This window comes from Durio zibethinus, chromosome 18 (assembly GCF_047325235.1).
Source record: "Durio zibethinus cultivar Kanyao isolate XHJ-2024 chromosome 18, ASM4732523v1, whole genome shotgun sequence".
In the NCBI taxonomy this organism is placed as follows: Eukaryota; Viridiplantae; Streptophyta; class Magnoliopsida; order Malvales; family Malvaceae; genus Durio; species Durio zibethinus.
The window spans coordinates 12078708-12093769 of record NC_143179.1 but is presented as its reverse complement, the minus strand read 5'-3'; the positions used below and the strand labels follow the sequence as shown (position 1 = coordinate 12093769).

The 15062-nt window shown below is 29.9% G+C and overlaps 1 protein-coding gene across 1 annotated transcript; it reads right to left on the bottom strand.

Moving 5' to 3' along the window:
* Positions 1 to 13668: 13668 nt before the first annotated feature.
* On the bottom strand, positions 13669 to 14461 carry LOC149513735 (uncharacterized). The gene has a single exon (XM_089746834.1). The coding sequence runs from the start codon at positions 14371 to 14373 to the stop codon at positions 13819 to 13821; it is 555 nt and encodes a 184-aa protein (XP_089602960.1). The 5' UTR covers positions 14374 to 14461; the 3' UTR covers positions 13669 to 13818.
* Positions 14462 to 15062: the final 601 nt, after the last annotated feature.

Sequence of the window (15062 nt, the reverse complement as noted above, 5' to 3'; positions counted from 1 at the left end):
CATTGATAATTTGCTTCAACATTCTTTAAGCTAAAGGGCGTAACTTTATAGTAAAATATACCTTACATAGTCATAAAAGTGGTTTTTACCCTATCATCTTAAGACATTTTTATCTGATTATATCCTAAAAACCAATCCATAAAGGAAAACATAGAATGTTTGATCGTATTATCTATCAGTGTGTTAATATGAAGCAAAAGAAAGTTATTCTTTGGGCTAATCCTATTCAAGTCATAGTAATCTACACACATTCGTATATTTTCATTTTTCTTAAGGACTAGTACTATGTTGGCTCATTCTAGAACTTAGCTACTTATAAGAAACCTATATCAAACTACTTTTTCACCTTTTCTTTAATCTTTAGCAACATTTCATGCTTCATTCATTTTAGTTTCTGTTGGATTGGTTTACATTCTAGCTTTAAGGGCAATTTATGTTTCACTATTTTTGTGCTAAACTTAGGCATATCTTGATAAGACCAAACAAACACATGTACGAATTCTCAAAGTAAATATTTCAATCTTTGCCATTTTATCGATGAAAATGAGATACCAATTTTAACCTCCTTCTTATTCTTCTCATTTTTTAAGTTTACCAATTCAATTATCTCTTGATGAGGCTCAATTAGTTTATTTTCTTGCTTAATTAATCTTATTAAGTCTGGAGAGAGAGCATATTCCTCAAACTCAGATTTGTTATCAAGTTTATCAATGTTAATCAAAATTTTAAAATTAACCCCTTGATCATTATCATAATTATCCTCATTTTTTTAGGGACCTGAAATTGAATAAAATTAGATATGTTGGTAAGATGTGTTGAGAAAATAAAAAATAAGAGCAACAAAAAAAATGAATGAAAATGCATCATTCTTAATCTTTATTAAAATAATAACGAATAAATGACCCATACATAAAAGATCATTCCAATGCTTTTAGGCATAAGCTGTTGGGATGTACAATTATATTGAAATGCTTTTAAGGATAGTAGGCATTTCAATGATGCTTCAATTGTTTAGCTCATAACCTAGCGAACAAGAATGGACCCATATTTTTTATTTATGCCATTTTTCATCTCTAATTGCATGGATGAACAATTCAGCTAATGCCTCCTCCATGCTCAGTTTAAAATCGTCTTCTGTATCTGAGTAGATGAATACTCCAAGTTTGAAAGTATCATTGAGGTGTGGGATAACAATTGGCATAGTATTCAATTCATAGTCTTTTGGCTCCACCATTATTCTTTCTCTCCTGTTTGCTTGTTTTCTTCTTATCTTCCATCTTTCTGCCTCATAACCTAGGCCCAACCTCTCGTTGTTATCAATTATTGCTAAACGCTCTCTTATTTCTTGTAATTTTTTACCTAATCCTGCTCAAAGATATCAACCTTTGTTGATGATTTGACTCACCACTATTTTTTTAAAATTATTGATTTTTAGATCTTCTGCCCATAGAATTGATCAGTTCAAAGGATCAAATAATAACATTCCAAAGCTTCTTCAATAGCCTCCACATATAAGGCATTCAATGACTAAGTCACAAGCATATCTTTCTTTTCAAATACTACCACCAATTGACTTTCCACGTTAAACTTGATTTTTTGATTCAAAGTAGAAAGAACATCACTTGTCATGTGAATCCATAGCCTTCCCAACAAATAGCTATCAGATGGAGAAATATCCATCACCTAAAATTTTATATTAAACATGCATGGCCCAATATGTAAGGTTATCTCAATATCTCTCAAAACTTTATGCTCGATCCTATCGAAAGCTTGAACAACCATGTGGCTACTCTTCATACGTGAATAATCAATAGGTAGCCTTGCCAAAGTTGATATAGGTATGACATTAATAGCAGAGCCATTATCGATAAAGATCTTGTTTATAATATGACTTTTGTATTTAATAGTGATATGTAGAGCCTTGGTACTTTTTCTTTTTTTTAGAGAAATTTCATCATCGTTAAATGTTATATAGTTCGACATAACCAAGTTTCTAGCTAAGTGATTCACATACTCAATAGACACATTATGTGCCATAAATACCTAGTTTAATACCTTCAGCTAAGCATTTTAATATGGTTCAAAATCTAATAATAATGATAGCAACAAGATTCATGCTGGTATCTTATTCAATTATTCAACCATAAAATATTCACTGTACTTTACCAACTTCAAGAATTCATAAGCTTATTTTTCTAACACTGGCTTTTGACATTCTTTTTCAGGCATCTATTCTTCCCCTACCTAAGCTATTTTTTTTTCCTAATCCTGTCTAGCATTTTTAGAGTATAGCATCTTTGTCTTTAAGTGTCTAGCATTTTTTATGTATAACATCTTTCACTTTAGGTTATATCCCTTACACCAATTATATTGATAGCATCAGACTTTGGTGTATTCTTTTCTTACCCCTGGATTATCATATCACAGCCATATCTCTATGGCACAGCTTTATCATCCTTATAGAAAAATAGAGCAAAGACTTTAAAAGTTAGTGGCATGAGGATGAGTTTGTCCATAATCGACCGTGGTTTCTCCCTATAATAAATTGTTAGTGGTCTTGTAACCAATTTTGATGGCTTATCGGCCATAGACACTTCAGTATTTTTTAAGGTCTTCCCTTTTTCATAAATCTCAATTTGCTAAGAATTCATAAGCTTCTATACCTCTTAGCAAAATTGCTCATAAGTTTCAATGGAATGGCCAATTGCCTTATGATGATATTTATAGTTTTCCTTTAATACATATTCTCCATGATAATTGCGATGATCTACCAGCTATATCATATTAACTTCATACAAATCATCAAATAGCTAACTGGGAAGAGTCTTAATTTTTTTCACTTTTTTCTTCATGTGATACTCCATATCCACATTCAAAGCATTCATAATATGGTTAGGCAAAAATTACCACTAACATTTGGTATTATCATTATCCTTCCTGTATCAAAGTTTGTCATTCCATCTTTGATCAGTTATTACACCTTATGCTTTAGGGCAATGCAATTCTTAGTGAAATGATCAGTAATTTCATAATGGTAGTCATAGTGAGCTGTAAGATCATATCACTTGGGATAAAGTGGCTTGAGTAGCTCCAAACGGATAAGAGCAATTAAGTGTAATTAAATGTAGTTAAGTGGTTGTTGTAGAGTTTTCAGTATAATTTCATACAAGTCATGGAGATTGGGTCAAATACGAATTTTTTTCAAGTAGTTCGTAGCTCTCGTGAACTACTTATTAGGTTAGCATGATGGATCGGTCTTGTAAGAGGTTGAGTGTTGGACTATATATGAGAGCTTATGGTTGATATGTTAGTGGGTAAGATGGCTATGGGGTTGGCTGGTATAGGTAAAGTGAAGTATTATTCATAACAAGGTAGTATGGAAAGTAATCTTATTATGGATAGGGTTGATAACCCCTAAACTATTGTCTTTCAAAGCTCATAGGTTGAGCTTCAGTCTTTTTTTTCTTTGGGGCTTTTTTAGTGAGAGCTTCTCCTCCTTTTAACTTATCATTTTTAATGGCATTATAAATGATTTCGTTTGAGATCACCATGTTGATAAATTTTTTTGTTGCATTCTCTATCATCTTTTCATAATAAGAAGATTTTAAAATGCTCACAAAAAATACAATGATTTTTTTCTCAATTAAAAAATGCTAAACTTGAGTAACTATATTCTTTTACTCTGGGTATACTCTTTGAATGATTCAGTTCCCTTCTTCTTTATATTCTACAAAGAATAGCAATCAAGAGCTAAATTTATGATATGTCGTTATTAACTGATAAAGTCATAGGCCATATCACTTCAAGACTGAATAAGGGATCTGTCCAATTGAACATACCATTTAACAACAGAGTTAGTAAGGTTGTCTTAGAATACGTGCATTAACAGCTTTTCATTATTAGCATGGGTAGTTATTTTGTGATAATACATAGTAATATAGGTATTTGGACATTTTATACCTTTATATTTTTTAAACTCCAGTATCATGAACTTTGGAGGAATAATAACATCTGGGACTAAACAAAGTCCAGCAGCATCCATGAAATCATAAAAACCAATTTCCTTTATTGCTCGTAACCGTTTCTCGAGCATATACATCTTCTTATCAACTATTGAGTCCCCCAGTGACTCGCCCCTTTTGGTTTTAATTTTTTTTTTCTTTTGGATCATCTAGATTAGGGACCTAGATTGGTTCCACTACCTTCTCAGTAAAGACAAAATTTATATAGCCTTGGTAATGCCCTAGATTTGAAGTTGATGACATTCTAGGGTATGTATATCCTAGAAGGTATGTGAACTACTATAGTGGTGCATCTTGTATGGATTGGGCTTGATGTGGCCCATAACTAGGAGGATATAAAGGGTCAGTTACCTTTTGCAATGGATGGTCTTGTTGGCTAGTATTTTTTGCTATACCCTTCCTTTTGTTTAACTTATTCAAAACCTTCAGAATCTTACTCCATTCCCCTTTAAGCTTTTCTTGAGCTCCTTTATCTTCTCAAGGTAATTGGAATTTTCTTGTTCTATTTGTTTGGCTCGAGCTTTTGTATTGTATTGGTGAGTGGATTATGTAGGGTTCTTGCTTGGTGGAGCTATCATTAAACTTTAAGTACCACAATTATATCATTATTAGAGATGTTATGCTTTTATGTATGGTATTTTAATGCATGAATGGAATGTACTAATATTTGCCACATAACTATCATTTTACATAGATGTAGGTATGAAATTTGATCTATAAATAACTAATATGTCGCAAATATTCCCTATATGAAAATGATGCAATTGCATAATGTTACACATGACAATGAAAATGATACTTGGAATTAAATGCTAATGCAAGCACTAATTGAAATGATGCAAATACACAAGTCAAATAAATAAAATAGTTAGATAATCAATATATCACACAAATTGTTCCTTTTTGTGTCCTAACTTCAAGTTAAGTCTATCAACGGGTAGGAAAGGCTTTATCTTAAAGCTAGCCTTTTAAGCATGGATTATATGCTAAGCTAAGTGATTTTGACTACTAACTGTTCCTAAATTGTTTTTTATGTCATTGTCCATCACAGACAAGTAAGGTATTCCAATCTTCACCCATCACAGGCTACCAATGGAAAATACTCAATTTGAATGGAAATATTTCACTAGCCATTGCAGAGATTATTATTTCACAAAAGTGTAGGTACTTTACTCCCTTCTAACAGGGACAGAGCATAGGTATAGAGTTCATGTAATGCAAATACATATGATAGTGTGTGTGAAGGAACATATAATTGTCAACCCCATAAATCAAGACAAAAAAAAAATTTGTTAATGAACAAATAACAGAATCTTTACATTTTAAAACCATTAGATCATAGGATAGGATAAATTTAAAATTTATGACTTGAATCTCTATGCGTCCTCAGTGGAATTGCCAAACTGTCATAACATATAGATTCGTAAATCTATAGTTAGACACAACTTAAGGAGTCGTCACCAATCTTTTTTAACTAGGTACGATTGGCCACCTAATGAATCTATCCTTTTAAAGAGCTCTTAAGCTTGACTAAATGTCCCTAAAAAAATAAGTTCCGATCTACTAATCAAAACAAGATTCATGAGTTCGGTTACATATGGAAAATATTATAGTACCTCCACATGCCCATCCAAACGATAGTACCATTTTATTTTAAATTATCCTAAGGTCTTGATTCTAATGGTCTTAAATTTCATTTTAAAAATAATTCTTAAAATTTTTCCATCAATAATCTGGTAGAATTCTTAAAAATACTTCCTCACTTCAAAAGTATTTAAGAATCCCATTTGTTTTCTTGAAAAGGCTTTTTCGTCCTAAAAATGTTTAATCATTTTTTTATTTTAGTTTTTTTATTGAAAATATATCTAATTCTTTCACCATTTAGGCCAGATTAGAAATATCTTATCACCTATAAATTTTTTAGATAATCATCCATTTGTGATTACTAAGAATTTCATCCTTGGAATTTATTTTTATTTTTATTTTCATTTCTAAATTTTTAACCAGTTGGGCCTATTTAAAAATTTTCTTTTTAATTTCTAAATTTTTCATAATTTAGGTCTATTTAGAAATTTTCTTTTTTTTTTTATCTTATCTTCGAAAAGAAAATAATATAACAATTATTTTTTAAAGTTTCATTTAAATTCTTCTACTATTGGGATAAATTTAAAGAAATTTCTCACATAGAGATTTTTTACGAAATTTACCATTTGAAATTTCTAACATTCTCATCCTTAGATAATTATCAAATATTTCAACCAAAAATTTTTAAGTTACATTTTTTATTTGAAAAAAATACAATTACTTTTATTAAAATTTTATCTAAATTATTTCATCATTTGAGATAAATTTAGAGAAATTTCTCACCTAGAGATTTCTTAAAAAATTTATCATTTGAAATTTTTAAGAATCTCATCATTGGCTAATTAATATTTAATTCTAAAATTTTTATTAAACCTTTTTTTATTTTTTTAAAATTGAAAATAAATATTAATTGTTATCATTGAAACTTTATCTAAATTATTCCACCACTTGGGACAAATTTAAAAAAAAATTTTACCTAGGAATTTTATAGAAATTAACCTTTTAAAATTTCTAAAAATTGCATCATTGGATAATTATTATTTATTCTAAAAAAAACTATTAATGTTTTATTTTTGTTTTTTATTTAATTTTTTAATTTTTTCCTAAAATTTAATCTTGCAAAAATGCCTTAAAATAATACAATAAATAATATACTATAATATAAAATACCAAAACAGAAAAGTGGCTCAGCTCAACTGTAAGAAAAGAAAGCAACTGAAATGGCTCCTTTCAACTACAACTAAGGAGCAAGTCACAGGTCACGACATTACAGGTTGAATCATGACATCAGAGTGTCAACACATCTTACAACTTGGGCTGAGACTAAGGAGGACTTATCCAAAAATAAGATGGTTTATCATTAGTCCAAATCCACTAAACAAATACAAAAATAAGGTGAGTTGAAATAGAGAGATTGTGTTCACACTAGCTGGAAAAGAATAGTATAAAAATGGATAGGATTGTGGTCAGATTCATTATCATATAATTTGTAGAAGTAAATGGGCAGATAATTGTGTTCATATTATAGATTATTGTGTTCACATGTAAATTCTATGATTTTAGGCACGATTCTAGCAATTCAATCTGTGAAGTTCCCATGCTTGAAAGGATGTTCCTAGCCTATTTATTTTCTGTTATTCTTTGGTAGGGGAAAGAATAGAGTTTTCTTTATTCTTAAGCAATCTTTTAGATTATTCTTCAAGTTTTGTATCTTTTCGGTGGATTTCCTTAAAATGGTGAACTTCTATTGTTCTGTACCCTTAATTAGAATTTTTAGAGTAGAGTTTCTGTATCCCTTAGTGTCTAGTTTTGGTGGTGAACTTTTATCTTTTTTAATCCAATAATCATATTTTGCCATTATTCAAATACTTGTGAGATGTCTTCTCTATAAGTTTTTCAGTTTGCCATTAATTTTTAATATCTCAACCATCATTTCCCGGCATCAGGTCATCCACTGAAAAATGTGCGGATCCTGAAGGTTGCTTAACCTCCAAAACGCTACTGTTTAAGCCTGAATATAAAAGGCAAAAAAAATTTTTCTACCCCACTTTTAGCCCATTGCTTTTCTAACCTCTTTTTAGAATTGGTTGAATGTTGATTGAAAAACTCAACCATTCAAAAAACACTGATGAAAACTTCATGTTTCACTAGAATACTCACTGAAAACTGAGGAAGTGCATCGAAATCTGGAGAATTTTGTTGAAAAGTGCAAGTTTCGTTGGAAAATTATGCCAAAATCTGAAAATTTTTTAGAAAATTTCTAGAAAACTACAAATCCTTTTTTCAAACCAAAAATTTCCTTAAAAATTTTTGTATTTTCTGACTGCTTTCGTGTGTTTTTCTATAATATATGTTTTGCTGCTTGATGTAGGTCTATATTTATAGAGTTTAAATCTAAATAACCTTTAACCAAAAAGGGTTTTAATTTTCTTTAAATTTCAACTTCAAATTTTAAGTCCAATTCAAATTCTTCAATCCAACTCAAACTTTTCAATCCAAACAAACAAGTTTCACACAAACTCAACCTCTTGATTTTTTTTTTTTTGTTTTTTTTTTTAATTTTTATTTTTATTAACAAAAGCAATTAGAACCCTAAACAAATTGGAGTGTCCACCATCTTTAATTCACTATTCTTTTGAGATCGAAATTTAATGGTTCACTTCTATGTGACGTAATGGGGTGAATGAAAGGATAGAGACTAGAGGCTTGGGTTTGCCATTTTGCATCGCCTTTTTTATGTCTGATGATCGGTATGTTTATTAATTTGGTACCTCACGACAACGGGGTGAATGAAAGGATAGACACTGATCACTTAGGCCACATGACTTGTAAAGCAGTCATGCCTAAATATCGTGGCTCGCAAATGTAAAATTATTTACCTTTAAATCTCCCTATTCTATTATTTACTTGGTTAAAGGAGATATCATGTATTTAAATTTCATCAAATTCACAATTTTCAAATATCAACTTCAATAACTTACCTAATAATTCAAGAGATAATCATCATTTAAATTTATTTGTTTTTTTTTTAATTAGTTAGTAGTAATATTTTATATGTACATGTGATTAAGCTTAAAGTATCAATATCATACACTAATAATTTAAAACTTTTTGCTTGTTTTTAAATAAGTAATTAATACCATGTTACCAACAATCTCTTCACCAGATTGATTAAACAAAGAATTGTGACGTGTTATTTGGATTCAAATTCAAGCAACCTCAATCGTCAACCTTGTTATAAAAAGTAATTAATACCATGCTGACTAGCGATTCGGCACACTTATTGATTACAAATTAATAATAAAGCATTTTGAATATGTTTTGCCTTTAAAATGTAAATAAAGAAATTATTCAATGAATATTTTTTGAACAGGTTTAATTTTTATTTATTTATTAAATTTAACAAATGATTATAAAAAATATTTAAAATAAACAAATCACGTATATAATAATATTTATTTATATTGATTAATTTATATCCAATAATTTAAACAAAAAAAATTTAACAAATAATTTATAAATAAATTTGATTTTTATTTATTTATATTATTTTATTAAGTTTAATAAACGATAACGGACAATAATCTGTCAAATTACAATTCAAATTAATCAGACTTATCGGACTTTGGAGCAAAGAATTAATTGCTGCTGATCTGTTACTCTAGGTTAGTCTGGTAGAAAGTGGAAAACGAAGCAGATCGAAGGGATGAAAATCAGGCTAGATCTTATCCCAAACTAGCTTACCATATAGGACATAAAGGTTTCCCATATATAGTAGGTCTATCCTAAAGTTTGAATCAAAATTTGCTAAGAAAAGCGATGTCAAGAGTGTTTTTATGGTAGAGGCCTTCAAAAAGAAGAGGGAAGAGTCCTAATAGTAGGGGGCTGCCTCCCATATTTGAGAAAGACTCAATAATACTTGGAACCTTCTCATCTTCTCTTTTTTATCCTTGATTAATTGCGGTTCTTGGATTCAATTTTGGTTCTACATATAACGAAAATTATATATACAAAAAATAATTGTATGAAATAGTTATTTTACATCAATATATATATTTTCAACTAAATCATAGTATATAATTAAATTATTGAAAAAAATCAACTATTTATTATACATTACATGTAATAATTAAATGATAAATATTTATTTTAATGAGCTCATGCAAAAGATGTATAATAAATTATTGACTTTTTTTTATTAACATGATTTGAATAAAAATGACATATGCTAACATGAAATAATTAATCATTTCATACATTTCTTTCTCATATATTTACTTGACTATTGAGTTGAAAATTAATCATTTTCATTAGTATTTAATTCAATAATTAATGCAAGTTTTTCTTTATTCAAATTAAGAACTCGATTCCAATTCTCTCATTCTAATATGTACAAAAAATATTAGATTTGATAATTTATAAATTTATATTTGTAAATTTTATACCAAATACGTATAAAATAAAAAAATTATTATGTTATAATTTATATTGATATATCAAATATAAAATATATTTTTTATTTTTGATCAAATGCATATATTATTTTAATTTTAAATTGTATTGCTTTCATATTTTTAATTGTAACGATTTTATATTATGTCATCTTAAGGTATTTAAAATTACCGCATATAAAAGAAATAATCATTGGTTTGGAACCAGATTTCTGATCATGATAGAATGCTGAGCTCTGGATGAAAGATAAAGCCTTCTGGAATGAGCTACGCAAGCATGACCATGGCCTCTGTGACCTACACTTCTGCTAAACCACAGAACTCATGGGATCTTAAAATCACCTTGTTCTGTAGACCTGCTTTTGTGGGGCTTTCTTTATCTCTGTTTTGTTTAGTGCTTATTTTCGCCCTCCATTGGTGAATTATGTCCAAGTCAAGGCTTTAAATTTTTTCTCTTCATTATAATCTCTATTATTTCATGATAATTAGTGTGAAGAAATAAAAATATCCAATCAAATGATACTAAATATATATATATATATATATAGAGAGAGAGAGAGAGAGTTCCCATAAAAAATTTAAGTTGATTACGCAACTAAAACTCTTATTTTGTGCATATTGAAATTTAATTCTATAATTATTTTACTTTAAAACATATGGTTCAAATCTCTTCTTCCTCGAATAAAGGAAAAAGAAAAACTTTTCTTCCTTGAATAAAAAAAAAAAAAAAACTTTGTCAGCATGTCTTGATATACAAGTCTTGGTCAACTTGATTTTGATATCCTAAAAGAAAACCAACCCACTAAAGAAAAGAAAGGTGCAAAACTGGCCAAATTTGCTGATCAAGAATGAAGGGTCGATCTTCATATTTTTATGAAAGGGTTTTCGATTTGGTTGGTTTAATTTGATCAAGACATTACAAGACAAGAAAGATTAGACCACACCTGAGAAAATATGTGGTTCATATTTGAAAATAGTTACATCTTTTATGTATTATCACATCAAATTAATCAATAACATTTGTTTTTCATCAGAAGTTTGGGTATTTAGTAATTACCAACTCAAGTGACCTTTCTAGAGGAAACCCTGCATGATTTGGTCTTGCCCGATGTTGCATGATGCACTCCAATTTAACCCCACAAAAAACAAATCGAAAACTCATATTTTTGTAAAATTTGTTCTGGCTTATATATTTGTAACAAGGAATCGAAAATTCTATGTTGAAGCAATCTAATTCTCACTAATATAATCAAATTAAGTGATTATGGAAACTTATAAACTAAATTATATTCATATATTTCCAAGGTAATCTACTCAATAAAAAACCCTTTTAATCCAACTAAATAAGTAACATGTATTTTTTTTTATATAAAGTAAGCTACAACTTGAAAAAAAAAAAAAAGAAAGAGATAGCAAGAACTAAAATTAAACTCTAAATTTATTCGATATAATCACAAATTATTATTATTATTATTATTATTATTATTATTATTATTATAGTTTTCTCCAATTCAAAGTTTAAGGGTGAAATGAAATGGTTAAAGGGGTTTATATTGAATCATCTATCATACAGCACTTTAATTATTTAGTTAGAGAATTTTGTCCGTTAAGAGACAAATGCTAGGGAAATTTTCTTTGGGGTTGACCCTTTGCTTTTTAATTGTTAGTATATAGAGTATATGTTTCTTTTATCTGCTCTTTTCTTAACCATCTTACTTCGTTCATACTGGCAAAAAAAAAAAAATCTATCATGAATCAGCATTTGCATCAAAATTATCAGTTTTATTACTTGAGCTCCAAAATAATATGTCTGTGGCCTTATGCTGATAGCTTTTGTATGCAGTTTATTTCTTCTTTTCTCAATTCTTCCATTAATGCCGATGTCGAAATCTTTAGTATAACAGGAAAAACATGAAGATTACTAGCAGCGTCAGGGACAAAGCTAGATGAAGGCAGGCAAGAGCCATGACTTCCCACTAAAATTTTTTACCTCTTTTATTATACAATGTTCAGTCCCATCAAATTACTATTTTAGTCATCTCTTCTCCTTTGAAATTTTTGTTTGGTTCCTCCTTTATTATTCCTGCCATCGCCTTGGTCGACTATTAATTTATATAATTAAATTTCATAATCACATTTTTACTCCATAACTTCATCATTATATTATAACAAATTTTTCATCCTTATCTCTTTTATCTTTTTTTACCAAGCCAAGCCTTAAATTTAGAAGAAAATTTGACAGAAAAAAAAAAAGTTCACTCTCTTTGGTTGTCCCGTTTGTTCCCATAAACACAGAGCTCAAACGCTAAACATCTGAAATTATTCCTTCATTTGTACAAATTCAGTAGAGATTGAATTACCTCTCCAAACATGTGGCTTACTTCAGGAGATGTTATGAAATTAGCTTCAGCTCCAAAGACACCCCGCTTAATATAGAACCCAGCATTGGGATTTTTTAGCACTTCTTCCATATATCGGTCCACCATTAAAGTGACAAGATTCACAAGCAGTAAAGCTCAATGTTCAAAGCACAAAAGCCAAATGGAGCACAAAAGAGTATGAGCTCATGGGTTAAGGACGCTAGCTAAATGCAATAGATGACAGGTAATCTTGGTAATTTTCAATGCATTGAACTGAAGATGTTACTTTAACTACAAATGTACAAATTAAAACCCTTAATTTATTACATCAAAAGAGACAAATTTTACTGACCTTAATAATACCTTCGAGATGCTTGGCAAGTTCAGAGTCCAACCCCACCAAAAAAAAAAAGTGGTTTGATGAGAATATAGAATAGAGTTACTTACAACGGAAATAGTATTGAAGGGTTGTTCTTCAAACAAGAACCTCAAAAAGAGGATGTAGTTCAGATGCTAGAGCGTTCGCTTAGCATGCCAGAGGTACGGGGATCGATAGCCCGCATCTCCAAGGCCTGTTTTCCTCAATTTATCGTGCTTTTGTTTATGCTAGAGCGTTCGCTTAGCATGCCAGAGGTACGGGGATCGATAGCCCGCACCTCCAAGGCCTGTTTTCCTCAATGTATCGTGCTTTTGTTTGGGTTGCTACTTGCTTTGATTTATTTTCTCATGAGTCAACTTCATTTTGGTCTGGGCATCTTGGGTTTTTATGTCTCTTTTGGGCTTTCCGTTGTTTTAGAAAATCAAATGACATTGTAGAATATTTTACAATTTGTTTTCCATTATCTGAGTTATCTGACAATATATACTTCAAAGGTAACATACACTGGTGTATATAGATTAAACGAATTAGACTTCCATCCTTGGGCCCGCTGACTCTGCTTCATTTCATGCTAGAGAATGGAGATTTATAAAAGTGAGAAACAGACTGCAAAATAGCTAAAAAGAGAGCCACATTACCAATGATGAAAACAAAGAAGCCGAGAACATTTTATTTTTGTATATAAGTAGCGGTTTGAGAACACTGAAAAAATTTACAGGTGTTTGAGAAGTATAATTACTTTTTGCAAAATACTATACCGTGTTAAGATAAATTTCATAGTATAAATTTTCCATTAAATTGATAGATGGGAATTTTTGTCAACTTAAAACTTTTAAGTTGAATGAGATTGATAACCAGGAACAAACTATGAATAGAATAAATCAAATATTCAAGTCATTACCAACTTAAAAACTTAGATATCTCTTCATTACAAGGGGATGTAACTCAAGTGGTACCCAAATTGTATTCTATATTTGTTTCCTTTATTCAGAAACTCTGAACTCTTAGAGATTTTCCAGGAATTAGACATTTTCTGGACCTGGCACAACTTGCTTAATTTTACTGCCACTGATCACTTCACTATTTGATGAAGAACTTCGAAGTATCTTGATTCTAAGTCTGTAGCAAGAGCTAGGAGTTTGTTTTTGTTGCTGGAGGTGATGATCATCATGGACAAAATATAAGAAGAAGAGGAAAGAACTGGCAAAAATTGCAATGGCAAAGACAAAAATGGCTGCAACAGGGTGAATAAAGGTGGAGAATTGATAAGCAAAGCCAAATAAGATGACATTAGTTAAAATCCAAATGACAGATTTCAGGAAATCTTTCCTTAGTGAGTTTTCCTGGGGAGGTAAGGCTTGGAATTTTATTATGCAAAACATGAGAAAGAAATAACCGAAGTACACAAAAACTATGAAAGCTGCCATGGAAAAGTCACCATGGGAGCAGGCCTGGTAGATTGTGGAGATGCTGTTGAATGTGAGGTACAAGTAAGCTATGGTTGGAAGAAATATGGAGACTTCAGTATTGGTTTGAGGAGCAATTGTGGTTTGGTTTTGATCATTGGTTGGCACCATTTTTTTGAATGGAAATGATAATGAATTTGGAGATTGTGGTGAAAATAAATTACTAAAACAGGGAGATTGTGTTGAGTATTTGAGTTGAGAGAAACAGAAATATATACTCACGATGAAATGAAACTACAAAGAAACCGCAAAGAAGATATTTGGAAGATCACCAAGGAAAAGATCCTGCAATAAATTTTCCACTTACCTTGAAAAAGAATTTAATATGTATCTTTTTACCTGGAAGTTTCTTGGAACTTATTTCCGTTTTTACTTTTTATGGTTTGGCCAGAACTTTCATGGAAGTTGGAGTAACCAATAGAATAAAATCATGAAAAGTTAATGATAATGATACCCAAGTTATGTCAAATTCATGGAAAGTGTATGGTGGCGAATTTCGAACGAAAATTTATGCTTGGCGTTAGTGAAAAATGGATTTCGATATCATTGGTTGAGTATCAATTGTGAAAGTGGCAATTGCGCGGATTGAATAGGTCATGCCAAATTGGATTTTTTGGGGTTTAATATTGAAATTATTCCAGTTTTGATAATTAAGTTTGAATTAGTTTTGATCAAAATTATTAAATTTTAAAATTAAATTAATTTCATTTTAAATAATTTTGAATAATTCTAATTTGTATCTTAAGTTCTAGTTATACTAGTTATACAGGTCCTTAACCATGAAAAAATATCATTTTTAT